Source organism: Ascaphus truei, chromosome 1, assembly GCF_040206685.1.
Source record: "Ascaphus truei isolate aAscTru1 chromosome 1, aAscTru1.hap1, whole genome shotgun sequence".
Lineage (NCBI taxonomy): Eukaryota > Metazoa > Chordata > Amphibia > Anura > Ascaphidae > Ascaphus > Ascaphus truei.
In genome coordinates, this window is record NC_134483.1 from 405,793,882 (window position 1) to 405,821,272 (window position 27,391).

Below are 27,391 nucleotides of genomic sequence, written 5' to 3' on the forward strand. Positions count from 1 at the left end.
AAGGGGGAGAATTGTGGCACGGTGGGAAAGTTAGTGAGAAAATTGAGCTGCTGAGAGGTACTGCAACTTTAAGGCATCACTCGTGGGAAACTAGGCAGTAACAACTCGTGGCCTGTGCCAACTCTTTGCCTCCAGTGCATCAGGTACCAAAACACTTATTAATTGTGAATAATCTACATCTGTTCAGTGTAAATTGCCCTGTGAACGCTGGCCGTGCTGTATTAAAATAATTCTTTCCTCCCACACTCCTTGCACTTACAAACAAGCCACAAGTCTTTTTTCACATGCTGTGAAACAAATCCATATCAACTCAACTGTTCTCCTATTTTATTCTGCTGAAGATGCAGAGATATAACTCCCAAGGTTCCCAATTCCATCAAACCCCTGCAAGTTCCTTTTGTTTGCAATTAGATGAGGTAGATGGATCTCCTGATCCCTAGGGTTTGGGATTAAGTGGAACAGCTCACTACGGCGAGCTAGTTACAAGATTCATTATCTGATGCAACGTATACTTGACTCTTGCAAATTTCTTTATTTAGCAACATGCTTAGCTGGATATCTGCACTCCAAATTGTAAAACATATACAATAATGTATTTAAAACATGACCTTGTACACAAGTTTTTGAAGCTGCAGAAGACTTTTGGTCTTGAAAGCTGATGTCAAATATTTTTTTTTTTTTATCATTATTGATATAACCTTTTAACTTTTTGGTTACCTAAATTTGTCCAAAATCTAGGTTTGTCCCAAAAAAACACCCCCCAAAAAACAACTGAATGCGCAATAAATATCTGGATAATAGAACTGCTAAATATTACGTCTCTACACACCTGGTCATAGAAAAAAGAAAAAGTACAGTAGTATTCAGCTTTATCATTTCAATATAAGATGGATATAAATATATGTAGACACAGCTGAGCAGAGATATTACCTATTTATCACGTGCCCATTATTTACATTAACTTGTGTTACCTATTATTTTTTGATAACCACATTTCATTTACAATTGTATGGCGTGGTGCAATATGTTGGCGCTTTATAAATCTATAATAGTTGTGTCATAGGTAACCAACGAATTGTAATAAAAGGCCAAAAGATTTTATTTAAAGTGGAGAACCACGTATAAATCTCACGGACTTCAAGCTAGCCCACCTTCCTGTACAAAGCTAAAAACACAATCCTCAACACAAATCCGTTGTTACGTGGATTGTCCCATTGGTCAACAAAAGCAATCTGATTAATGGGAAGCTTGAAAAAACATTACAAGTCAAGCTATACGCACCTTGTATGTATTTAAACTCCATCTCCTTACTAGCTCAAATTTTTCAATGGCTGTGTTTCTTGGTTCTTCTGCAAGGACAATTGTGCCACTTCTCAGCTGTGCCCTCTGTCTCTCCGCTGCATGATAAAAAAAAAAGCAAGACAATAGGTCAATTCTAGTTGAGCTGGAAGCACTCATAACAAATCAAAACAAATGCTACCCAGATTCGCCATTTTATTTATATTCTTCATCTGTTTAATTAATTAGAGAGACCATGATCTTCAAGTGTCCGTTTCCCTTAGCAAACTCAAACAGCAACAATATTATTGAGCCAGTGAATAGAAGCTCAGTAGAAAACAAGGTTACCCTTATTAATTACAAGCAATCATGTTTGCACAGGAAACACCCGAGATGTTTATGATTAGCTAAATCTTTACATAGAACAAGAGCCCAGAAAGACATTAAATGACAGCGTGCTCAAGACAGAAGCTAGAGTGACATCATGCCTCATTCAGAAATTTGTTACCATTTGGCCCATCCTCCTTAATCCATTTATCCACAACTGATCTAGTAAGAATAGAACTTGAAGTAATACCAAAAATAAATGTTTCCAGCTATATGAACACATCAACATTTAGCTGACGAAGTGAAATTAGTTATGATCTCAAGAGTGAGGAATTAATGTTTTGAGGGGTTTGAAATGGAATATATATATATATATATATATATATATATATATATATATATATATATATATACATATATATATATACATATATACATACATACATATACATATATACACACACACGCAGGAAGTAGTTATTTTAGGGGGTGCTTCAACCCCCCTGGCTTTTCCCCTAAGGGTGCGGAGCCCCCATGCTTGGCTGCATCTCCACTCTGATCTTCCCTGTTCTGATGTCAGCCTGAAGAGGAGACTCTTAAAGAGGCACAGCGCCTTTTATGCGAATTTGCTGCCTAATACTGCAACCCTGACCCTCCAGCTCTACCCCAGCCTCTACATGCACCCACGTGATCCTCCTGCTCGACCCCCTCTGCCCTACCTGCTCTCACTCACGTGGCGAAGGAGACAGCACAGTTCGGCAAATGTTGGACATTTCTATTGTGCAATGCAAGTTTTTCAACGTTTCGGTTCATCTAAGGAAACTTCATCAGGTGGGGATACTTTAGCTGAAGCGAAACGTTGGATGTGCTGTGATCTACTTTGCCATTCCTATGGGTCTGGGTGAAGAATACCTTTATTAATTAGCTATGATGTGCAGTTGCTAATATATGCCAATATGTGTTTGCCAAAGTGTGCCTGCTCTTCACATATTTCATCCTTCTCATTAGGTACCACTGCATTACATAGTTGATGCTACCAGTAACCTAGGGGTCCTCCACTGCAGTCCTCAGGGCCCCCAACAGAACCTCTGCAGTAACCAGTATCACTACATTATGTTCCATCCCTTATTATGGTTTGATACATTACTGTACCTATTTTGTAATTTACAGCGTTTTTGTTACTACTGTTTGATTGCGTTACCGACTAGTGAATTATTTTTACATTCATTTCTATTTGCAAAGGTTTTTTCTATGTTTTTACATTGTCGGTTTATGGTCATCTTTCTTTTGGATTGGTTTTTCGTTTTGCTCTTGTATATTTTGTTTGTTCTTCTCCATTATTTTTCACACCAATGACGTCACAAATGCCATTTGACTTCGCTGTTCTTTGGTTGTGACACTGCCAGAGGGGGAGAGAGGCTGGGGTTTTTCCACCATGTTTGTATCTTGGTAAAGGTCTTAGGGGACCGAAACATCAATCTCACAAAACTCAAATCACCTTTACCACAACACCAGTGTGCAGGACCTTTGTTCTTGAAATAACACACACATTTTTTTGTTTGAACAAGAAGTTGCCAAGTAAAATTGTATTTTTACCTAAAAGTGCTACCGACATTTGTGGAGCTATATAAATAAACATACATTCATAGTTAGTTTAATATGGTGGTATGGTAGTTCTAGACATTAACCGTCAGTCATTTACGCTCAACAAACATTGCATTCACAACACAAATCTAAGCACTGTAGTTTAATTCAATCGTTAGCCCCTTTGGTGAAGAAGCCTGCAATGGATTGTGCAGTGAGGATGTTAAAACAGAGCTTCATTATACACACTACAAAGCATCTCATTGACCCCTTTCTGTTCCCATATTTGGGACTGGCCATGTTAGACCATTACATTCTCAGCGTACCTGGCAGGAATGCTAGTGGCTCAGCATCTTCTTAATATATAAAATCAAAAGGTTGGTACTAGCTGCGGTGAATCTGATTGGTCCTCAGCCTCTGGCCAATCAGATTGGTGGCTCTATGACGTCACCCAACTCTCTCTCTCTCCCTCCCCCCCACCAGCTCCCGGGCGGAGGGGAAGCACGGCGCGGTCCTCCTGTCCCAGCCGCCAACGCTCACTTTCCTCCCTCCCCGGCGGGGGGACAGGCAGTGGGCAGGCAGCCTCCGAAAGGACCCCCTTCCTCCTGCAGCTGCCCCCGGTAAGATGGGGGCGCACAGCGGAAAGGCGGGGGGTGGTATTCAGTTAGGAGAGGGGGGGGGGAGTTAGTCAGGAGAGAGGGGGGGAGAGAGGGAGTCAGGAGAGAGGGGGGGAGAGGGAGTCAGGAGAGAGGGGGGGAGAGAGGGAGTCAGGAGAGAGGGGGGAGAGAGGGAGTCAGGAGAGAGGGGGGGAGAGGGAGTCAGGAGAGAGGGGGGGAGAGAGGGAGTCAGGAGAGAGGGGGAGAGGGGGAGAGAGGGGGGAGAGAGGGAGTCAGGAGAGAGGGGGGGAGAGGGAGTCAGGAGAGAGGGGGGGAGAGGGAGTCAGGAGAAAGAGGAGGGGGAGGAGTCAGGAGAGAAGGGGGGGGGGGAAGCCTGAACAGCTTTGAAGAGGGGGGGAAGAGAGTTGAGAGGGAGGATGGGGGAGGCAGAACATTACATCACAGGCAACGCCGGGTATATCAGCTAGTAATATATAAAATCGAAAGGTTGGTACTAGCTGCGGTGAATCCGATTGGTCCTCAGCCTCTGGCCAATCAGATTGCTGGCTCTATGACGTCACCCGGCTCTATGACGTCACCCAACTCTCTCTCTCTCCCTCTCCCTCCCCCCCACCAGCTCCCGGGCGGAGGGGAAGCGCGGCGCGGTCCTCCTGCCCCAGCCGTCAACGCTTACTTCCCTCCCTCCCCGGCGGGGGGACAGGCAGTGGGCAGGCAGCCTCCGGAAGGACCTCCTTCCTCCTGCAGCTGCCCCCGGAAAGATGGCGGCGCACAGCGGACAGGCAGGGGGTGGTATTCAGTCAGGAGAGAGGGGGGGTGTTAGTCAGGAGAGAGGGGGGGGAGTCAGGAGAGAGTGTGGGGGAGTCAGGAGAGATGGGGGGGAGAGAGGGAGTCAGGAGAGGGGGGGGGGAGAGGGAGTCAGGAGAGAGGGGGGGGGAGAGAGGGAGTCAGGGGAGAAGGGGGGGAAGGGAGTTGAGAGGGTGGATGGGGGAGGCAGAACATTACATCACGGGCAACGCCGGGTATATCAGCTAGTTAGTTATACAGAACGTCAAAATACAAGGGAAAAAGAAACCAGGATAGTTTCAGCCACCCATCAAAATGAACGACTGTTTTTTCTAATTGCCCTTTTCATATGGAAAATAAATAATTAAAAAGAAATGTAGTGAGGGAATGTATAATTATAATTAATAGACGGATGCAACATCTTTATTAGTGATGAGATATTCGTTTCTTTAACAACTCGTCTCATATACAGTACAAGCCTGGGAATTGCTTTATTTTCTATTACGTGGTGAGAATCTAACTTGATAACAGAGAAATGTTCACATATACAACGTATATAACACTAATAGTAATGAATGTGTTTCCAAGGTAGCTCTTTGGCTATGATGGCAGCATAATTTATTTAAACAAAATAAACAAAAATCGGAAGAAAGTCTGGATCGTCAACTTGCCTGTATATAACAGTTAACAGTGTTTTTTTTAACGATGAGGGAAAGAGTGCATTAGGTTACTAAGGACACATTAAAAGTTTAGAGACATGTACAAAAAAATATATATATATATATATATATATCTGCAATTTATATTTAACACACTAAACATACAGCTGCCTTGAGTTCACTTTGGTCCCAGAAGAGACTACCCTTCACATTTAGATTTGGATAAAGCAGTCGTAATTAGCAAAGCAAATAAATTAAGAGAGAGCCTAAAAAGAGAAAGGGTAATCAGTATGATTTAAGCATTCCTCTTGATTATCTCTGTACCTACAGAATATTAAAGTATTGTTAAGTAAAAGAACAGCACTCTGATCATTTAAGGCCTCCCGAACCCGGTAGCAGGATGTGTGTTGTGCACAGTGCTACAGAATAATAGGTTAAACACAAGGGCACCCCCCACATCTTACAAGATTGCTGCTACAGCTTGTATGACAAGAATTCGGAGAACAACCACAACCTCAATGTTGTCCTTCACATGCAAATAGGTCATGATCGATATAGTGAGCCAGGTTAAGATCATTCTGGCAAAGTAGCCCAAAGCAACTTTCAAAAGCACGACAATTAAAAGTGTGCCATGGTCGCAAAGCAGCTACACAGCTCATTTTCAAATCGGTCTTCAAATCAGGAGTTGCGGAGGTCTGCACTTTACAGGGATCTCCAGTTCAACACATGACCATTTAACTTACGAACATTTCAAGGCTGAACTTGATGGATGCTACACAGCTGTCTGCAGCTAAACAATGATCCAATACATAGCTTAGCTTTTCAAATACTACAAGTCATTTAGGATTACAAACTATCAGCACATTTTGCAAGCAATAGTGTTTAAGAAAAAAAATGTTAAACAATATGGATATGGCTTTAATGTCAGAGTGGTGTTCCTTTGATGCTCACACATGCAGAGAAAACACAGAAGCATCAGTATCACGCTTTTGGTTAAATGATTTCGGAACATGATTAAGTCTCAGCAGGACACACACATAACTCGGCAAAAATCAGGATGCAATAAAGAGGGGGGGAGAGGGAAAGAGAGGTGTTAGTGTAAGGCCAGCAGTTGCTGGGGCGTTATCCAGGCTGTATTGCGAATACCTGAAGGATCAATCAAATCATCTCCTTGTCCAGCCAGTCTGCTCGCTGCTGCACTGCTAGGAGATACTACAGGAGACCTAGGTGTGGAGAAGGAACCTGAAAAAAGGACACATTGCATGGACAGAGAGAGCATTAATCTTCCAAAGAGTAACAACAAAAATAAGCTATATTATAGCCAAGCGGTATCCTTGCTACAAAGTCGTGACCTTTTAATTCGTTTCAAAGGACCACAGGACCACTGTAAGCTTCAGAGAGAGGAAACGTCAACTTCAATAGTTTAGTATTACAAACCTTCCTGCCTGCGGCCCTGTCAGAAAGCTGTGCACGGTCTCGCTTGTCTTGCCTATGATTGTCACTGAAATAGTATATTCTGTTTCATTTTGTGCAATGTTTCTTCTGTTGTGTGTTTACCAGGAATACATGGAAAGTGAGATGCACGCCTCAATGCATCCATCACTGTGCATTATTTGAAAAACACAATGAAATAAGCGTCAGGAAAATTCTCTATCTATTTGTAGACAAATGTATACAATATAAACGAATAGCTTCTTGTAGCTTCTTGTTAACTGGAGAAAATGCTTCCCGACATAGTCCAATTGTAACGCTTTACCTTTAGGCCGCGAGCTTGAGTGTACGTTAGGATGCAGAGGCGCGATGCTTGAGGAGACAAATATTTTTGTATTTGTCGCGCTTGCACTGGTCACGTGCGTGGTTCAGCCAATGGGGGCAAACTGCTTACGTGACATCACGGGCACGCCCTCCCGGCACGCTCCCCTACGTGTGCCAATAGCTGGCAAGGAATCGCCCGATCAGCTTGAGCGCCTGACGCCAGGGCGCTCGCTTCCTGGACGAGGCCTTATACTAGGGGTGGCCAACCCGTGGCCCACTTCAACAACATTTGTAATGGCCCACGTGATACTCGGATCAACGGCTCCTCATGCCATTTCCTTACCTGGCCTGCCTCCAACCTCTGCATCTTCCCATGGGGCCCCAGCTTACCTCTGCCGTGGGACCGGAGGCCTCCTACCACCCCCAAGATATAAATTAGAGGAGGGAATAGAGTGAAAGGGGTTAGGTGGAGGTGATTGAGGGATGAGGAGGGGATTTGGGTGTGGGGGGGGGGGTTACCACCAAGTAAGCAAAAGGGGAGGGGAGGGGGGGGAAACAGAGTGAGCGAAAGAGGGGGAGAAAGTGAGTGAAGGGGGGGGGAGAACAGAGTGAGAGAAAGAGGATGGGGGGGGGGGGAACAGAGTGAGCCAAAGAGGGGTGGGGGGGACACAAAGTGAGCAAAAGGGGGGGGGGTGGCCTTGTTGCAGAGTAAGCAAAAGTTTGGGGGGCGGGGAGAGGGGGTTGGTTCCGAGTGAGCAAAAAGGGGGGAGGAGGAAGTACAGTAATACTCCTGAAGAAGCCTAGATGACTTACTTTGTCACGTAATGTACCCCGGGTATCCCTGATGCATGCAGGAATGGAAGTGCCAATAATCGTTACCAATTTGAATTGGAAAAGTAAATTATACAGTAACAGAAGAGCTGTTCTATTTTTGTACAAATCAATAACGATTCAAAGATGTAGTTTATATCAAAGGGCAGCAAAGTAAAATTCTTCCTCACCCATAGTGCATGAGTCTAAGAACAGGGCATTGAAATTAAGTCACCAGGGAAGTAACAGCCATCACAACCAAGACACTATCTAAAAATATATATACAAACCTTTGATTATAGCTGTTAAAAATCATAATGTTTCTTTTTCTAAACTGCTTTCAGAATTCAACTCCAGAAACCAAAACGTTTCCAGGAACTAAATTAGCAGATGTCTTAACCACAAAAATAAATGTTTGTATTCTCTTTCATCGTATCAAATTCCATTCTGCAAGTACCTGACTACCTTCCGCCAGATCTAGAGATTTCATAGGTTTCTGATTAGTTCTGACAATTTAAGGAGTTACACACCGTAGGAAACCCCCTGGAGGCACACAACGTGAAAGGCAATTACAACGCAGCAGAGACTGGACCATTACCTCACCGAGAAAATGATCAGAGACAAACAGCTCAAAAAGAGAACAAAGAAAGATAGTCAAAAGCACAGAGAAAACAGATCCTGTAAAAACATATACTATATATCACAGCTTATAGGAGTCAAAACACTCATTGGGGTCTTTTCTTCAGGTGTGATGGACCACTCTGACACTACACGCAGGCAAGAACATTACCCCTCCATCCCACCTTTCCCGTTACAGAAATACGATATCTGGCTAACTGAAGTTTCATTAAAAAACAAACAAAAAAAACCCCGAAATCTTGCATCTTTAGACATGTAATCCCAATGCCTTTGCTTTCTCCAACACATTCGCTACCAGGTGAGCCCGCAAAGCATTGCAAAATAGGGGTTTCTTAGAGAGTAGTGTAACAGGAACAAAAAGAAAAAAGTAACCAAGATAGCACAAAATGCTAACACATACAATGCTAGGTCATAGAAATGTAAAACATCAGCATTAGATTTATGTTCCCAAAGAACTGTACAAAATAACACCTAAAAAATATTGTAATATTGGCATATTGTCCCATTCCCCCAGGCAGAGCAATGTTCTTTGTGATACTCCCAAGTGTCAGAGTAGCGTACAGTGCATTGAGATTCACTACAATTCTGCTACTCCTGGATCAACACCACGTTTGTGTCCTGTCCCCCTGGTATTTCACATTGCGGTGCCAGCATTGTACTGCTCTACAAGCCGAAAACAGGTGCATCATAAATCTCTGTGCAAAGCTCTTGCACCATCACGAATAACCTCACAAATTACCTCCCGACTATTTTCAGAGAATATATAACTATATAGAATAAGTACACCACTCATTCACATTTTGATCAGGTCAGGTGAATCGCAACAACTGCCATTAAATGTGGTGAATCAGCTGCAATGCTCAAAAGCACAAATTAAAGTGATCGTCCTGAGTAAACTAAGCTAATTATTGTAAGTTGAAACTTAGCAACCCGTGCTACCTATTTGTTGGAAGAAAAAAAAAACATTAACATTTAGCACTTTATACTTTTTTTAAAACAATAATACGTTTTACACACAATGGTAAACTGGGTCCATGTATTGATTCTATGAGCATATTCCTCATTTTATAGAGGACATTAGATAGAAACGGGTAGTGCCCAGACCTGATTGTCGCGATCACCGACACAGTAATTACCCCGACGTGACTCAGGCTGGGGAGTTTCTGCTTTGTCTCATTATGCGCCTCTGTGGGTTTGAGGATGTGCCGAAAACCAGCTTTGAACTTAACAGGCAAGAGCGGTGAATAAGAGCTGCTCAGTACCCACGTGCAAATGCTTTTACGTCTCCTAGCTGCCAATCTGGAAGGCCGCCGTCATGCACGGGGCTAGAAGAAAAGGAGCACTCTTCGGCAGGGTAGGATCAAGGTAGATGCAAATGTTAGCTAGCCGCTTCTTTCGCATGCTCGCTAAAATGTCCAATTCATGAGATTCCTCGCTGTATTCATCTATGCCCCAACCATTATATTGCAGTGTTTTACAAGTCCCCGTCTACCATACAAATTGGCTTAGGGGGGAGGAGAGTTGAAAAGAACTAAACCAACAGTTACAATGAAATGAAAAATAGTTTGTCTCGTAAATGTAGTAGTTTACATTAACATATAAATTGATATGTGGGACACTAACCCACCTACATGCAGTAAAAGGGTGACATTTCAGCCACAACACAACCTGTCTGATACAGATGCTATAGATCAGGGAAGGCAAACTCCAGTCCTCACGGGCAACCAACAGGTCAGGTTTTCAGGATATCCAAGCCTCAGCACAGGTGGCTCAAATCAGAGGCTCAGTCGAAGACCGATATACTGAAAATCAGACCTTTTGGGGAGTCTTGAGGACTGGAGTTGAGCATGACTGGCTTAGTCGTTGACTGAGTCGATGTGCTGAAGCAGGGATATCCTTAACCTGACCTGTTGGATGCCTTTGAGGATTTGAGTTGGCCACTCCTTCTTTAGATAATAAAATGACTTATAATAATGACCAATCCATTGAATAGGGCATTTTGTATTATAATGGCAAAACAGCTTTCAAAATATTCATTCACCTAAATCAGTGAATGCATAAGATGCATTGTAAGTGGCTGTATGAATCAGAGCGCCTAGATCTCTAATGCTTAAAATCACCCAAGATTTAAGATATACTAGCGGATATACCCGGCGTGGCCTGGGATAGAATGTTCCCACTCAATCTCTGTCTCCGCTCAACCCCTATCTCCGTTCTCCATCTCTCTTCCACCCCCCCCCTTTCGGCCCCGGTGACAGCAATCTGGACCCCCACCCTGCACATGAATGCGGCCCTCCCGCATTCACAACTGGGGTCCCCCCCCTTCACATGTCCAATTCCCCCCCCTTCAAAGTTCAGTGAGTGGGCGGGTGAGTGGATTAGTGAGTGGGTGGGGGTAGTGGTCGGGGCAGCCTGCGACCCCCCGTCACTGAGCCACAGTGGTCAGGGGAAGCCTGCGAAATGGGCACGGGGGGGGGGGGAAGAGGAGAGCTAACGGCTGCCATACAAACTTGCCTCCCTCACGTAGCTCCAGACAGCTCCCCTCCTGTGTGGTGTGAGTGGGGGGGGGGGGGGGGACGGACACACGGGAGGGGGGCCAGACACACCAGCCAATGAGAGCCATGGGAGGGCGGACCGACGGACCAATCAAATTGTCTACAGGGACGCACAAACAACACTTTCAGTTTTATATAGATCGAAGATAGATGTAGATACAGAATTATTGGAGGCTACAAATAGGAGTGAAGACAACAAAGCTCTAAGAAAAGTAGATCTTTTTCTATCCATGTTCAGTGTTTGTAGGGTCTTCTCTTGGAGACCCACACAAACGTTGTACATAACCGAAACAATGGTCTTTCTAGTCTGGCAATTTCTAATACTGCTGTAAATCTCTGGATGTATTTTATCGCCCGCTCCTCCCTGCCACTAGCCTTCTCTTGCACTCATTCCAAGAAACTGGAATTTATGTTTATCCTTGATGGTCAGTTTCAACTGTGAAGACATCCCCATGCGTTCACTGCCCCTGACATTTTTTCACATTTACCACCACCCTACAGTGGCACAACCCCCATTGTTATGGCATGCTTGCTTTCTGGAAACAGATATCCTTGTTACCATCTTTGAGGAATGTGAAAGTCTCTAACATGTTCCCGCTCCCTAATATTATCTAAACAAAATTATTGGGAGTATCATGAGGAGGCCTTAGGACCTCTTGTTGTTACTGATCTGTTAATATATTTACTGCTACAAAGATTTGCACTTCATTTATTTGCTATATGTTAATGGGAGGTTAATGTGCAAAGATAACAAACATGCAATATATTCTTCTACACGTGGTGATGCCTTTCGACGGTGCGTTCCCAGAATGGACTTGCCAGACCTTTGCAGTCTGATTAACTTTCCCATACAAAATCGAAACATGCCAAGAGCAAACATTTTCATGAGGGTCTGGGATTGTGAAAGTGTGTCAAATGTTCTCAAAGGAGACCACACCCCTCCCCGGTCTCAGTTCATCATGTTAACAAAAGTAAACATTTTTAAAAAGTGTCGGATTTGGTTAAAACAAAAAACAGCAAAAATCACCAGTTTAATTTGGTCCTGGGAGGGATTACCCCCTTTAAAGACCCAATCCCACGCTTTTCCATTTAACCCCGATAGTTTTGTATAGAATGGGAACCAAGGGGGGCTTTGAGAACCCACTGGTCAAGTTACTGGGTATAAATCACTTTCCAGGGGAAACGAAATGGCTTCCGAATCTCAGGCCAATAGGATAACATCATGGGTTGTGGCTTTTGATTGAACAGCCACCTAAGTCCCATTTAAAAATCAGTAACACCAGTACCTTCACCCTTAAGTACCCCGGGTGCTAGGGGTTTCCAAGGGTTGAAACTAGCAAACATCAACGCTGGTCCAATTCTGTATTACAGGCATACCCCACATTCACGTCCGCAATGGGACTGGAGCATGTATGTAAAGTGAAAATGTACTTAAAGTGAAGCACTCCCTTTTCCCCACTTATCGATGCATGTACTGTACTGCAATCGTCATATACGTGCATAACTGATGTAAATAATGCATGTGTAACAGGCTCTACAGTCTCCCCGCTTGCGCACAGCTTCAGTACAGGTAGGGAGCCGGTATTGCTGTTCAGGACGTGCTGACAGGCGCATGCACGAGCTGCCGTTTTCCTATTGAGCGATATGTACTTACTCGCGAGTGTACTTAAAGTGAGTATCCTTAAACCGGGGTATGCCTGTAAATGTGTTTAGTTACGGGGGATTGCTACTTCAGGTGATCAACACCCGATCTCCTTACATAAGTAGTTTGTACATTAGCAATGAAAACTTCACAAATGTGCTACCCCATTGCTCTGCAATCACTGTGCGCGTTCCATCTCCAGTATGCTCAGCTCCGAACACTCTAGCCTTTGTTTCACATATCTAACGTGCTGCACAAGAACACTAAAAATCATTTGTAGGAGTTTTATAACCATCATTCTAATCTCAGAACATTAAAATGATAACTCAAGATGTATTGTCAAGATCATGGCTCCTTGACTACCCAAGATGCTGCTCCCACAACTACTTTTCTCACTTTGTAATGAGAAATATATGGAATACTAGCTGATATACCCGGCGTTGCCCGTGATGTAATGTTCTGCCTCCCCCATCCTCCCTCTCAATTCAATTCCCCCCCCTCTTCACAGCTGTTCAGGCTTCCCCCCTTCTCTCCTGACTCCCTCCCCCCCTCTCTCCTGACTCCCCCCCCCTCTCTCCTGACTCTCTCCCCCTCTCTCCTGACTCCCTCTCCCCCCTCTCTCCTGACTCTCTCTCTCCCCCTCTCTCCTGACTCCCTCTCCCCCCCCTCACTCCTGACTCCCTCTCCCCCCCTCTCTCCTGACTCTCTCCCCCCCTTCTCCTGACTGAATACCCCCCCCCCCCGCCTTTCCGCTGTGCGCCGCCATCTTACCGGGGGCAGCTGCAGGAGGAAGGGGGTCCTTCAGGAGGCTGCCTGCCCACCCGCCAGGGAGGGAAGTGAGCGTTGGCGGCTGGGGCAGGAGGGCCGTTCCGCGCTTCCCCTCCGTCCGGGAGCCGGTGGGGGGAGGGAGAGGGAGGGAGAGAGAGTTGGGTGACGTCATAGAGCCGGGTGACGTCATAGAGCCACCAATCTGATTGGCCAGAGGCTGAGAACCAATCAGATTCACCGCAGCTAGTACCAACCTTTCGATTTTATATATTAAAGATAATAAAGTTATGCTCATCACTAGACCCGTGCAAATACAAAATAGGAGTTTCATTGTAGGAAAAAAAAAATTATATATCTTTTACTTACGAGCCTTATTTTAGTACAGTTGGATATTAACGTGGTGTACAAGACTGCCACTGTCCTTTATTGTCTCCAAATAAGTTCTAATTGGAAACCACATAGAAGAAATTGGTTTACAGCCAATGGGATTAAATGTATTTTAGGAGGAAAAAAACAGCCATATTTTCTCGCAAGAAATGAATTATATGGATACGTTTCTAGACTGCAGCTTGGTGAAAAGGCAAGAATAACTGTATACAGCATAACAACACTAATTGAAAGGTAACAGTAAAGTGCGTGCACTTTCAAAATACAAGTGTGGGCGGTGAAATTCAAAGCTAGGTCACCAAGGAAACACAACTTGGCCGGGGAGTGAAGCTGACATCTCACTCTCGGTTCAATGACACAGAGATTGAAAATGTGCTAATTGTACAAATATAACCGGATAAGACGAGGAGATTCGACAGGTACTAATAACCTTGCAAGTGACCTTCTACTTTATAATGAAGAAAGAACGAGGCAGCAGGTTTGAGAACTAGGCTAATATTGTCGCCCTTTTTGTATCAGGATTTTACTTGACTTGAACTTCTTGAATGTAATTGTGTTAGGTTGCAATGTGACACTGCCTAAAATATTTGCTCACGGGTGGAATCTGCTTTAAACCGAAGTGTCACTGGAACAATGTTAAAAATGGAGGTGAATTACTGCTGTGCTTGTGTAAATGTTCAATCCATATTCCCGTTAATGCCATTGAGTATCCATCATGCTATTGAAAATATAGGTTCTGATCCTTATTAAAGCAATTTCAATGACAGCTATGAAAGTTGCATGGAAGCCCACTCCATCTTTCTGCCTGCCTGACAAAACTAATCTATTCAAGACTGCTCTTTGCTTTCATTTCAAGTTGAGCACGATAATGTAAGATTGTGATGTACCAGAGAGATGATACCATATGTATGACCCACAGTAATGCTTTACTTTTAAACCTTTAAGGAGCACTTCCACGCAAGTGGCACATTTTTGTGTTTAAAACCAACAATGTTTAGTTTACAGTGGATTATCTGGTCACATACTTCATGGTGACACTCCATTCGCTTTTATTTAAATGTTATTTTCTTTCAAGAAATGTTGGTGTTGAAACGTTGTTTGTGGAGGACTCACAAATGGCTAATTAATGCAATCCTTAAAATGGCGCCGATTTCTTCCATTTGAGGCCAATAAAAATAAATGAATTCGTTCTAATGCAAGATGAAAAGATATATTTTTTTCTAGTGTGACATTTTGTTTTCACCTAAAAAGCCAGCACAAGAGGCTGAAACTGAAATGACAACCATTACAAATAACAGAAGCTGGTAAGTGGCTGAAAGTTGCTATGTAGGATTGAACCCGTATCCAACTTTTTACAGCTCACTGCAGATAACGCACAAGATGAAAGGCTGACCTGGGAAGAATAAATCCACTTTTTTTGAGAGGTAGACAGGAACACTATTTTATGGTTTCATAGGTTAATCAACAAATGGTACAACCTTTTATATATCGAGCGTTGAAAAGGTTGGTTACGTGATTAACCCCTCAAGAGGATGATTGATATCTTCTTAAGACGTGCCAAGATGGGTTTCAAAAACACACTTACCACTGTTTTTAGATAGAAAAAAAAGAAGCTATGCTGAAATAAAGGTCAGCCATGTGAGAAAACAAACGCATAATGCTTACACCACGTCAGCCATAATTATCCTCATACCTGTGGGACTTAAAGCACACACAGATGGAGGATCAATGCAATATACAAGGCACATGCAGGAAACCGATCTAAGAATACATAAGCTTGCATTAATTACATTTTCCCCTTATATATAATTTATGACAATGAGACCGGGACTCTGTTGAACTCCTCCTAAAAGTAGATAAATTCAGTATGAAATAATAATTTAAAAAAAATAAAAATGTTTTAAATAGAAACAGATTTTGACAGATGAAAACCACTAGATAAGGTAGAAAACAGTCAACACATAAAATCCATGAAGAAACTAAAATATTAATGAGATGTAACTAATATGGTTAATGAGCCTGGCTCAGATTTGAATGTATAGAAACCATTGCCATGTCTTTCATACTAGTTTTGTATGGTGCCTTCCCCACTATCCATTACTACAGTAATAACACAAGGAAGGAACTGGGCCCTGGCATTCAGCCAAGGGGCAGCTGATCCGCGCAGACGCTGCCCTTTACTGGAATCAGGGGGTACATGTGGCTACTGGTGATTGGGCAGGGGTGACATGTGGTACTTCCGGATTGGTAGCTGTGAAGGGTTAGCAGGTAGGGATTGGTGGTTTTGTTTATAGAATGTAGGTGCGAGGTCAGTTAGTGTAGGGTATAAAAAGGGTAAAGTGGCAGTTGGGGTATCAATTAAAAAAAATATAACTATTAGTTCCCTTCCCCTGTTCCTTATGGAATCATCATCTTTTAATATTTAGAAATTAGGTGTGTATGCGGTCCAATATGTGTTTTTATTTTAGGTATATACCAACTAAAATGCAATTATACAAATGAATACGTTTTGTGTTAAAAATAATATATATATTTAAACTAAGTGTCAGCTTTCTTTGTGTGTGTGCGGTTATTATTATTCATGTGGTTCTGAAAAGTGATGCTCTCGGCTGGGAGGCGGGGATTAGCCGGTATGTTAAATAATTAGTTGCTATTCCTTATGGCTGGAAGGCTAAGGGTGATCATGTCTGAAATATATTTGAGTGTTGGATTTTAATTAAAGAAAGCTGTGGCCATTAGCACCATGTTCAAGTGTCTCGTCTCATCTTTTATTATAAAGCTTAAGGGGTATGTATCTTCAAAAACACTGTCTCAAACTACAGGCCAATATCTCTTCTCCCAATACTATCCAAAGTAATGGAAAAATGTGTTCACTCCCATTTTAGTGATTTCTATACCAAGGCAAAATTTCCCTAGCCAATTCCAAACTGACTTTCGCCCCAAACACTCCACAGTAACTACTCTCCTAAGAGTTAACAATGAGATCCAGTGTGGAATGGAACGGGGACACCTCACTGGTGCAATATTCCTAGATTTTGCAAAGGCTTTTGATACTGTTGATCATGCTATCTTGCTAAACAAACTCAAGTGCTCTGGAATAGGGGGGCATGCTTTAAACTGTTTTCACTCATGCCCATCGGGTAGATCCCAACATGTGTCTATCTCAGATTCTAGCTCCAACCCCTTGGATATCACCTGTGGTGTCCCGCAAGGCTCTGTTCTGGGGCCCCTACTCTTTCAGTCTTCAAAAATGATCTATCTACAGATTGTAAGGGAGTTTCAATACACATGTATGCAGATGACACAATCTTAAATGCACACAGCCCTAGCCTCTCTGACCTTGAACATGTACTTCAATCTGATTTTCTGAGACTTTAAAACTGGATTTCTCAAAACAAACTATTTTTGAACACTGACATGACTGTGACAATGGTATTCAAGACCAGGGCTACATTTCTAAAGCTAGCAATGACAGGGCTTCAGATCAGAACCAATTCTAATATCATCCTAGCCCCTGTCACAAGTTTCAAATATCTGGCCATATGGTTTGACTCCCATTTAACATTTGGGTTGCACATTTATACACTGACATCCAAAACCAATGCCAAATTAGGTGTACTTTATAGGAACAAAATCATCCCTAAGCTCTCTTGTCAGAAAGCACAACACACAACAGGTGCTAACACCAATTATAGGCTATGGGGACACAGTTTATGGCACAGCACCCCAAACTCTCCTTAGCAAACTAGACACCCTCTACAACTCAATATTCTGTACCGCTTTGTCCTCCAATGTAACTGCAACACACATCACTGCGAAATGCTCAAAGAACTAGATTGGCCATCAGTTGAGTCTAGGTGCAAAGTTCATCTTTCCTGTCTTGCCTTCAAATACTTTTTGGGCAAGTTACCCCCATATCAGAACAAGCGCCTCACCCCTACCCCATGCAGCACTTATCTGAGATCTGACTCAGAGACTTTTCATGGTCCCAAGGCTCAACAAAGTATCCGTGCACTCCGCCTTCTCTCACCATGCACCACACAACTGGGGCAACCTACCTGAGACTTTCAAAGTCGCCACCAGTCTAAGTTCTTTAAAAACTAAAGCCGTCACACATTTTAATGTGGTCTGTAACTGTTTCATATGACTAGAACTTATTTTATCTTTAACTGTTCATGCAATGTCTTCATATTTAATGTATAATCCTGTACACCTAATGTAATGCAATATATAATTATATATAATGTATGACCCTGTTCGCCTAACGTACCCATGCGGTCCTCACTTATCTTGCAGGAATGCGTCCCGCAAAGCGCTGTCGGATAACGGGCCGTCAGATGGCGGGCCCGTGTTAATCCGCGGCGTTGAGCATCAGATAAGTGGCTCTGCCGTCGGATAATGCGTCCAGAAGACTGCATTATGCGTCGTCGGATAGGATAAGCCACTCGATGGAAAACGGACCATTGGATATCGAGGACCACCTGTATTTGTAACCATCTGTCATCATAACTCGGTGCCCAGAACATACTTGAAAACTGGAGGTAACTCAGTGTATTTCTTCCTGGTAAAATATTTTATAAAGAAATTAAATAAATAAATGTGCATACTGGGCAGGGCATGTCATTTGACACATTACTTGTCTTGCAGAGTTTACAAACTAATTTTTTGGTGGATCTGATTAAAATACTTTAGGCGTCTCAGCTCGCACTGCATCATATTGCTAGAAGAATATATAGTTACCCCTAGTATTAATTCATACCCCCATTTTCTCATGTTCTCATTGTGTTCCCATACATGAAATTGTGCTTTTAGAGATGCGGCAGAATGCTAAATGCTTTTTGAGAGCTGAATACATTGGATGAAGAGGTCATAGTGGTCACAATGCATTACAGAGTTAGAAAGAACAGATCTGAAAAAAAAAGACCTTTGTGTTGTATGACGATTGGTTTATAATGTCATATAATAACTATGCATTTTGACTCAAGGAAGAGGTTTATCAATAGAATGTCACCAATAGAAAAAACATAATGTTATCCGAGTAACGTACAACATGCCCACGTGTTTAGGTTTTGTGCAGCCAGAGATACTCGTATATTTGAAAACTCAGAGCTTGTGCAGCAGCCACATACAAAATAGCCAGAACATGTGATGAATCAGAGTAAATATCGGAGGTGCAGACCTGCACATCACCACATGAAAATTCTTTCCGGTCCTAATGTTTGCATACCGCACAGTGACATGCACTGAGCACCATGGCAGTGAACCTGCAAAAAGCACAATTCCCTCAGGAAATACGTCAAAACCCATATTACTGTCAAATTACAGAGGATAAAGACAGCTGCAAGGATATTAGTCAGTCACAAAATGGTGCCAGCACCTTGGATTTTTAGGTTTATCACAATTACAGGGCTCATGTTTACATCAAGCACTCTTACCTTGGAAGGGCCCTGCTTCAATGATTCCTTCTTTACTGCTATCAAAGCCATGAGAGGTGATCTGCGTTTCCGAAAGGCCAAGTCCAGCTGGTATCGAACGCTTTAGGTCCTGGCAAATATGAGAGAGAAATAGAAAATCCATGTAATGCTGCAAGGTTAGGCCACATTTGGGCATTGTGATTCTTTGTACCGGTTTGATGTTTAAGACTGTGTACAGCATGGTTTATGCTGTCATAACATCCAATTGTGACGTATGAATATTTAGAATGTCATACAACATTTCAACCCATGGCTCAAAGGCATTAGAGTGTAGCAAGTGACATAATGCCATACCATCCAACTGTACCAATTACAGGACCCAAAAACATGTAGTGTACCTGCAAAGACCAGTTGAACCTACTGTACAGAATATTTTTGTGTGTGTGGTAATTTATGTGACTTCTTTAAAAATTGCTTGGAAGTACAGATCAACCCCGTTATAACGCGAATCCTCTTATAATGCGATGCAAAGGTGGCTCCCAATTCTTATATTTATGAATACTTTACAACACGATTATTGGTATCTTAAATACTTTATTGTGCAATGCATACAATTGTACATTATTTCTAACGCGATCCGCTTATAGCACGATCTGATTCTTTGGACCCCAATCACAGCGTTATAAGTGGATTGAGTGGTGCCTCCATCCAGCTCGAGTAGAGAAACTACAGTAGTAAATATTCTTATGCGCAAAACACGCGTACTGCTCTAAGGTAAGAGTTCAGTACGTATATGGTGACAGATTCTTGTGGCCTTGGGCACGTTACTTAAATTGTACTGTAAGTTATTCAGAACACATCCTAGTCCCTATGTCTGCATTATTTGTAAGTACATTGTCCAGCACTGCGCAAGAATTAATTATTAGTATTATTATAAAAACTATAAGGACAAGAGACACTTAAAATCAAGAGTAGAGTGATCTCCATGAATACTAGATGTTGCAGAAACTAAATAAATTAAACTGGTCTAACCAGCAGTGGTAAATTGTGAAAGATGCAAACACTGGCAAGTAAGGCTTTAGTTTATTGACAGCCTTCAGAAATACTTCAGGTTTTTCGGTTTTGGGCAACAGCAAAAACCTGTCAGTGGTCTGACCTCATCACAACTTTGTATTTGTACAATTAAGCATAGAAAGATTTGAGAACCACTGATTATACATGTCTCGCCTTGCACTATTACACACTTCCCTGTACGTCACACAAAAGGTACACATTTTCTTGACACCTGTGCTCTTTTTCTCCTGCTGCTACACCTGTCCCGAGATACCAGCAGGCTCACGTGAGCAAACTCTGTATGGAGTAATAACCTAGCAACGTAGATGAACAACATTTGGAATCTGTGACCGATTGTTGCAGCCAAATTGTTGCACAAGAAAACACTGGGTTCTTTTATTTGGGAGGGCAGTGCTTCTTCCCCACCTACTCCCGTAGGAAGTTATTCAGAAAAGGCTGGGTTAATCAGGTTAGGGAAGTTGCACCTTAAACGTGTATTTGGCATTCTAGCAGCCGGTTCGGTTTGTAACACATCTAAAATAAAAGGTGTGGCAGTAACTCATGGTGTGCTTCACACAGAGCAGAGAAATAGTAGCAATGGACAACTAGGGAAATTATCCCTTACAGAAATGTTAAATACAAATGTATATATATATAAAAAAAAACTTGTTACTTAAAGAAATATACTAAATTCAGTGGATTATAATTTAACCGTTGAACAAAACAAATGAAAACACTCACTGCTTTATAGGTATACCCCACATTAACGTACGCACTAAGTCCAGAGCATGTATGTAAAGCGAAAATGTACTTAAAGTGAAACATGACCTTTTTCCCACTTATCGATGCATGTACTGTACTGCAATAGTCATATACGTGCATAACTAATGTAAATAACGCATGTGTAACAGGCTCTATAGTCTCCCCGCTTGCGCACAGCTTTGGTACAGGTAGGGAGCCGGTATTGCTGTTCAGACGTGCTGACAGTCGCATGCATGAGCTACCTTTTGCTTATTGGGTGATATGTCCTTACTCGCGATTGTACTTAAAGTGAGTGTCCTTAAACCTGGGGTATGCCTGTAGTGACTGGGGATCAGGAAAACAGAACATGTTAATAAAAGTCGACTCTTCCCAGATATTCCCAGTGAAGTCACTGTCAGCCAAGCGCTCTCAGATACTATAGCTGTGTGATGTTGAATTCAGGCAGGACAGGGATAACTAGGGTTAATGATGGGAATTATCCCTGTTGCTCCCAATATGACTTCATTTAAAAGTGAGCTCTCTAATGTCTTTTAAAGCAGATTGCAAGGGGAAAAAATTAAAAATGTAGTGTGCCAGTTTTTTTTTTTTACTTAAAGCCTGCGGGTGTAGTGTCCACATAACCACTCCTGCAGTATATTACCACGTCATCGGGGAGCACAGAGCTGTTTTCCATGCAGACTACAAAGGACCTTGTCAGAAAAAAAGATGTCTCATCTTCATCTTTTCAGATAAGGTATTTGAAGTGAAACGTCTTTGCTGGCACCTACAGAGTTTTGATCGGAAAAATCCTTTGTGCTGTAACAAAATTCCATGATGGAAGGGACGTCACTGCTGGCAGAAGAGGCAATCAGTGACGTCGGGGGAGGGAGAGGAAAGACACACATACACAATCTGGCTGCCGTGTCCGCAGCTCCGCCGGGGGGAGAGAGTGGAGCCTCCGCCACCCACACACACGAGCCGGTGGATGCTGAATTAACTGTGATAATAGCTATTTCAATATAACCTCAAGTCGTCAGATATCTGATCCTAGATGTACCATAGAACCCTTTTCTATGGAAGGGTGTGATGTTGTATAAGAGTGCTTGCTCTGTAGTAAGAGTAGAGATCCTGTGTGCCTGTGTTAGTGTTTGTATGTGGGGTACTTGATGAAGAGTGGACTGGTATTACTAATAGTAATGTATAGACCTGAGATCTGCTTCAGCTATATACTTAGTCCACACCCCTATATACATACAATATATCACCAGACCGACAGGTGCAGAAGTTACTGAGCCTGTAGGTCTGTAATGGTGAACCACGGTGATGTCTCCGAAATGCTCTGACAGGAAATTGCACCCGACCTCTCCGATTAGCCTGCGCACCAGGGAGTGACGCTGGACATACCCAACATATGTTTCACCTGATAGGCTCCCAATGGAGCATACAAACACTAACACAGGCACACAGGGTCTCTACTCTTACTACAGAGCAAGCACTCTTATACAACATCACACCCTTCTATAGAAAAGGGTTCTATGGTACATCTAGGATCAGATATCTGACGACTTGAGGTTATATTGAAATAGCTATTATCACAGTTCATTCAATAGTATAATTGGGGTACACAACAAAGTCAAATAGCTATTTTCATCTCTAATAATAGCGCCTAGATTCAGCACACCGACGTCTCTTTTCATTTTTAATTTGTTTTAATTATTTTGGTTCATTGTTCACTTCACTACATATATATTTTAATCAACGTGTTAATAAAATGTATTTTAAATCCGATAGGGGTGTCTCTTCAGTGCGACATAATAGGGAGCTCTTTCTACTTCTGTCTACAATACTATTCACTTCCAGTCAGCACCACCAATGCACTAGCTATTGTAGTGGAGTCCTCCATCACAACGAAATATTATTATACCCTCCTTGGCGTTGTGCGAGGTACACACCTACCCTCAGGGGGTACCCCCCCCCTTTTTTTTGTGATTAAACTAATGCAATACATTTTTTTAATTTGAATAAAAACAATTATGCCCCTCTATAAAGCATTATTAAGACCAAACTTATTCCCCCCCACAAGGAATGTGTATGATGATCTAACTGCTGAAGCACTAGTTAATGTAAATAAACTTGGAAAACTTGTTGTAAGTTAAAATGAAATAATCAATGATAACATTTGACATTTACAATAGGTATTGGATATAACAGTGTTCGTGAAACATATTTGAAGTGCTTTATCTTTTATTTTGAATCATATGCAACAGCGTTGGTCATCAAAATACTAAAATCCCCGTAAGGACAGAAACAAAGGGAAGAAAAGCAGAGACTGGGGGTAAGAACATTAAGTATAGAAACATTTTATACCAAACGTAGAGTAAAATGTACCACCAGTTAAAATGGATATTAAATACCAGTTTATGTTACTATCCATAACACCGAAGACATACAGTAATGTCACAGGGCATGTACGTAACCCTTTCACTAGTCGGCACTCCAGAGATCTTGACATAAACGTGCAAGTTTATTGTGGGATCAGCATTTCAGCCCCTGCTTGGACCTTTTTCTTGACAATTGTTAAGGAGTAGCAAAAAACGGGGCACTGCTGACCGGTAGATATTAAATACAACCACGCGCAATCATTGAAAATAGAAAAATGTAATGTGCAGTAGGACTACACATAACTAACTGACGCGTTTCGCTCCAGTGTAGAACTTTGTCAAAGAGTGACTGTTCTGATCTCAAGGTGATCTTTAAATAGGTACTTCTCAATCAATCACTGATTGGATTGAGCCTGGGTGGTGTGTCAGGTAGTACACACCTGTTGAATGATAGTAATCTAACAACACTCCTACTAAAAAAAACACAATAATGTGATTCATATTCTAAGATAACACTGAAACCAGGACACATTTAAACAAAATGTGCAAATACAGACATAACAATAAAAATTAAAAGCAAGAATCATATAACCACCAGCAACTCAATAAAGATGTTGTATAGCAGAAAAAAAACAAAAAAAAGTAACCAGTAAATATGATCTACGGCCAATACACCTACAAACAGGCATCAATACTGCGAGTACGTTCCTGCCGTCAGGCACCGTAATACTGTGTGGGACACCGGGGCTTGCTATGCAGCGTTTTGGATTTTGCAGGGGGATATACCTTACAGCGAGTTCACCGGCATGTCTGGTTCCTCCTCCCGCTATATTGCCCCACCCCCCTGTTTTGTTAGTCCAAAACACAAAAAGGTGCCTATATGAAATATATAATATGTATTAACAGCCTGATTGGGATTATTATACATGACGATTATGCTACCTACATACACCCTGTCTATTCTAGAGCATCAGTTACGGGGGCTAACCCCTGTTTTTCATTGACAATTGTCAAAGCAGGGACGGCAACATTGATATAAACATGACAATTTATGGTGGGATAAAGTCCTCTGGAGTGCAGACTATTGCTTTTCCTTTCTCAACGCCGCGTTTTGTGGATGTCCCATGCACCCGAGGCAGATGAGAAAGGACTTCATTTAATGGGAGTGCTCATTTTCATTCATCACTTTACCCGGTCACTGCCAAGGGGGTCTACAGCACAGTCCTGGCCCCTTTGGCAGTGAATGTGTTAAAAGGAGTGCGTCATGCCTTTCCATTTACATTTACTGTGCACAAATAACGGCACAGCTCATTAATGCAGAGAGCACGGCAAGCAAGCACACTGGTATGTTCACCAAGCAGAAGATATAAAGACAATAAATACAAGCATAATACTCTCTTCCAATATACTGACCTATATCCAAGGCTACATGGGAAAAAGGGCACAGATCAGAGTATTGCAGACTGTAATGAAGCTTAAGTGCCAAGTATGCCGCAGAATGAGTTCACTTTACCCAGTGTGCCAATAACATTGTAATTACAAGGAAAACAATTGAGGCTGGAATACATATTGTAAAACTTGTATAAATGGTCAACAACAAAACTTCGTGATAAGTCATAACTATGTTGAAGTCACCAACTAGTTTACATGTTGCGACTGTTCTCATGCGCTTCTTGATATTAGCTCAAATGCATAACATTCAGCAAAGCCCATCATTATGGACTGGCTGTTACGCCATTGATCTGTTCACGAGTGCAGGTTCTCATATACAATTGTGTATTTAACACTCGTGTTCATCATTTCTCAGTCACTCCGGTGACAGCCCCAGCTGGGGACGGAACTGTTGACGACGTATTCGTTTCCACCATAAACAGACATGGGGGGGGTGGCCAACTCCAGTACTAAAGGGCCACCAACAGGTCAGGTTTCAAGGATATCCCTGCTTCAGCGCAGGTGGCTCAGACAACGACTGACCACCTGTGCTGAAGTAGGGATATCCTGAAAACCTGACCTGTTTGTGGCCCTTGAGGACTGGAGTTGCCCACCCCTGATATAAAGGTTTTGTTCATATATAACTTTTTGTCTTTCAGTTTTCCTATTTCAATGCATATTTTGGGATGAGTAGAGGAAACGTAACGGACATCTGTCCAAACAAAATGACATTTATTTGTACAGATTAAGCAGTCTTGCTGCTTCAAAGCAAACATTTTTAACTTCTGAGCCCTTTTAGAAATGCATCTCCTTCATAACACATCATGGGTCACATGTACTCAGCGGAAAGGTCCTCCAGTCACTACGGGTAGGATTTGTTAGCGGACTGTAAGTACTCTTAATCGCACAAGGGGGATTGGAAGAAAGCATTAAAATGTCAAGAAATGACTTTTCCCACACTATTCATGCAGCAGCAGAGAAGTTTAGGGCTAGCAATTAACAGAATAAAAACACAAAGCAGTCTGATGGGTTTCCTTCTGCAAATACGCCGACAGAGCTGTGCCAATTAGTCATCCCCGTAACCTTCTCTCTTCCCAAGAGAACAAAAAGGTCACTAAACTAGCGTCTTTCCTGAAAACCCATATTTTGTGCATAAGAATAACTGCAGATGTTAACTACCAGATTATTTATTTATTTATATAGTGAAGCAAAAGGTGGCACCGAGTGCTCATTTGCATGTCACTTCCCAGAATCCCTTGCTGCAGTAGAAGCACTGTATGCTGGGTGATGGTGAAAGGCAGGGTTGCAGACCTGTCTAAGACATGCAAATGAGCACACAGTAATATTTCCATTTGATATATATATAGATCTATTATATATATATACACACACACACACACACACACACATACACACACACACACACACTAGTAAAGCAGAAGAGTGTGCTTTTAGGGGCTGCAGTAGCAGATCTACATTGGGAAATGGCCTACTGAACACTTTTTAGTTGTAAAAAGCACACCGACTAGTTGCATTGCATTCTGGGACTGTCTGAAATTTTTAAAAAGTATGGATAATGCAGAGAAACAACCCAGCTATTTGGAAAGCTTGGACACTAATAAATGCTGGGATGAGATCTGTGCATCTCAATTAAAAACACTTTATAGTGGAAAGATATACATAGATAGTCCCTAGAATATTATTTAAGGACATGCTAAAATTGGGGATTATTTTTCAGTATCCAACCAACATGGACTTCTTCGCCATATACAGGAGTAGCGAACTGTTCTGGTTCAATGAGGAAATCACTAACTTATATCCCAATCAGCACTATAAGTTTTAGTATCGTTTCATGAAGTTCTACATCCACTGACAAAGCGGGTCGCGAAACGCGTTGGGATGTATTGCGTCCCGCACCAGGCAAAGCACGAGCGTGACGTCACCACCAGCTGTTTTGCAACACACAACCGGACACAGACAAAGCTGTTGAGAAGCACCTACTTACAAATAAGCCTTTGAATTCATGTGCTCGGGAGTGCGTTTTTTTTTTAGGTGTTTAATAAATGTGTGGACAATCTCCACAATGTGGGTTTGCTTTATTTACTATATAGATATTAGTAGATAGGGAGAGAAAGAACCCGATATAGCACTCAAGTTCACACTCTGGAGGATTGTGATTGAATTAAAACATAATCTTTATTAGTAGCAACGTATATAAAATATGGATGATAGAACAACGTACTGGACATAGGTTGATCCTAATAAATGATAGCCATATTGGCTCCGGATCAGGCTTAGTTTGTGTATACCAGACAATTTTAATAAAGCGCTGGTACCAGAACAGCACAGAAATCCTGGTGTGGACCTGTGTAATGAGTGAATACTCTGGGTGTGCCCTGGTAGGTACTGGGGCTACAGGTCACAAGGGTAGTGACTGAATAGACCCTGGTGAGACATAGTAAATGTGACCAGTAGTAACTGATAAACATATAAAACAAATATAATATGTGTATCAGTGATGGTAATGTGCAAACAGCTAGGCTCTTCTATCAAATTCATATGCCCAA

At 42.2% G+C, this 27,391-nt stretch overlaps 1 protein-coding gene across 5 annotated transcripts in view; it reads right to left on the reverse strand.

Moving 5' to 3' along the window:
• The window catches only part of ARFIP1 (ARF interacting protein 1), a 119,637-nt gene that overhangs the window by 40,266 nt on the left and 51,980 nt on the right, over positions 1-27,391 (reverse strand). For 4 of the 5 annotated variants that reach the window (XM_075613324.1, XM_075613303.1, XM_075613330.1 and 1 more), the window contains 3 exons: positions 19,240-19,348; positions 6,395-6,490; positions 1,282-1,397 (listed from right to left, as the gene is read on the reverse strand). In XM_075613324.1, coding sequence (XP_075469439.1) covers positions 1,282-1,397; positions 6,395-6,490; positions 19,240-19,348 — 321 coding nt within the window. The remainder of the gene's footprint in view (positions 1-1,281; positions 1,398-6,394; positions 6,491-19,239; positions 19,349-27,391) is intronic. The other variant, XM_075613314.1, reaches the window with a different exon arrangement.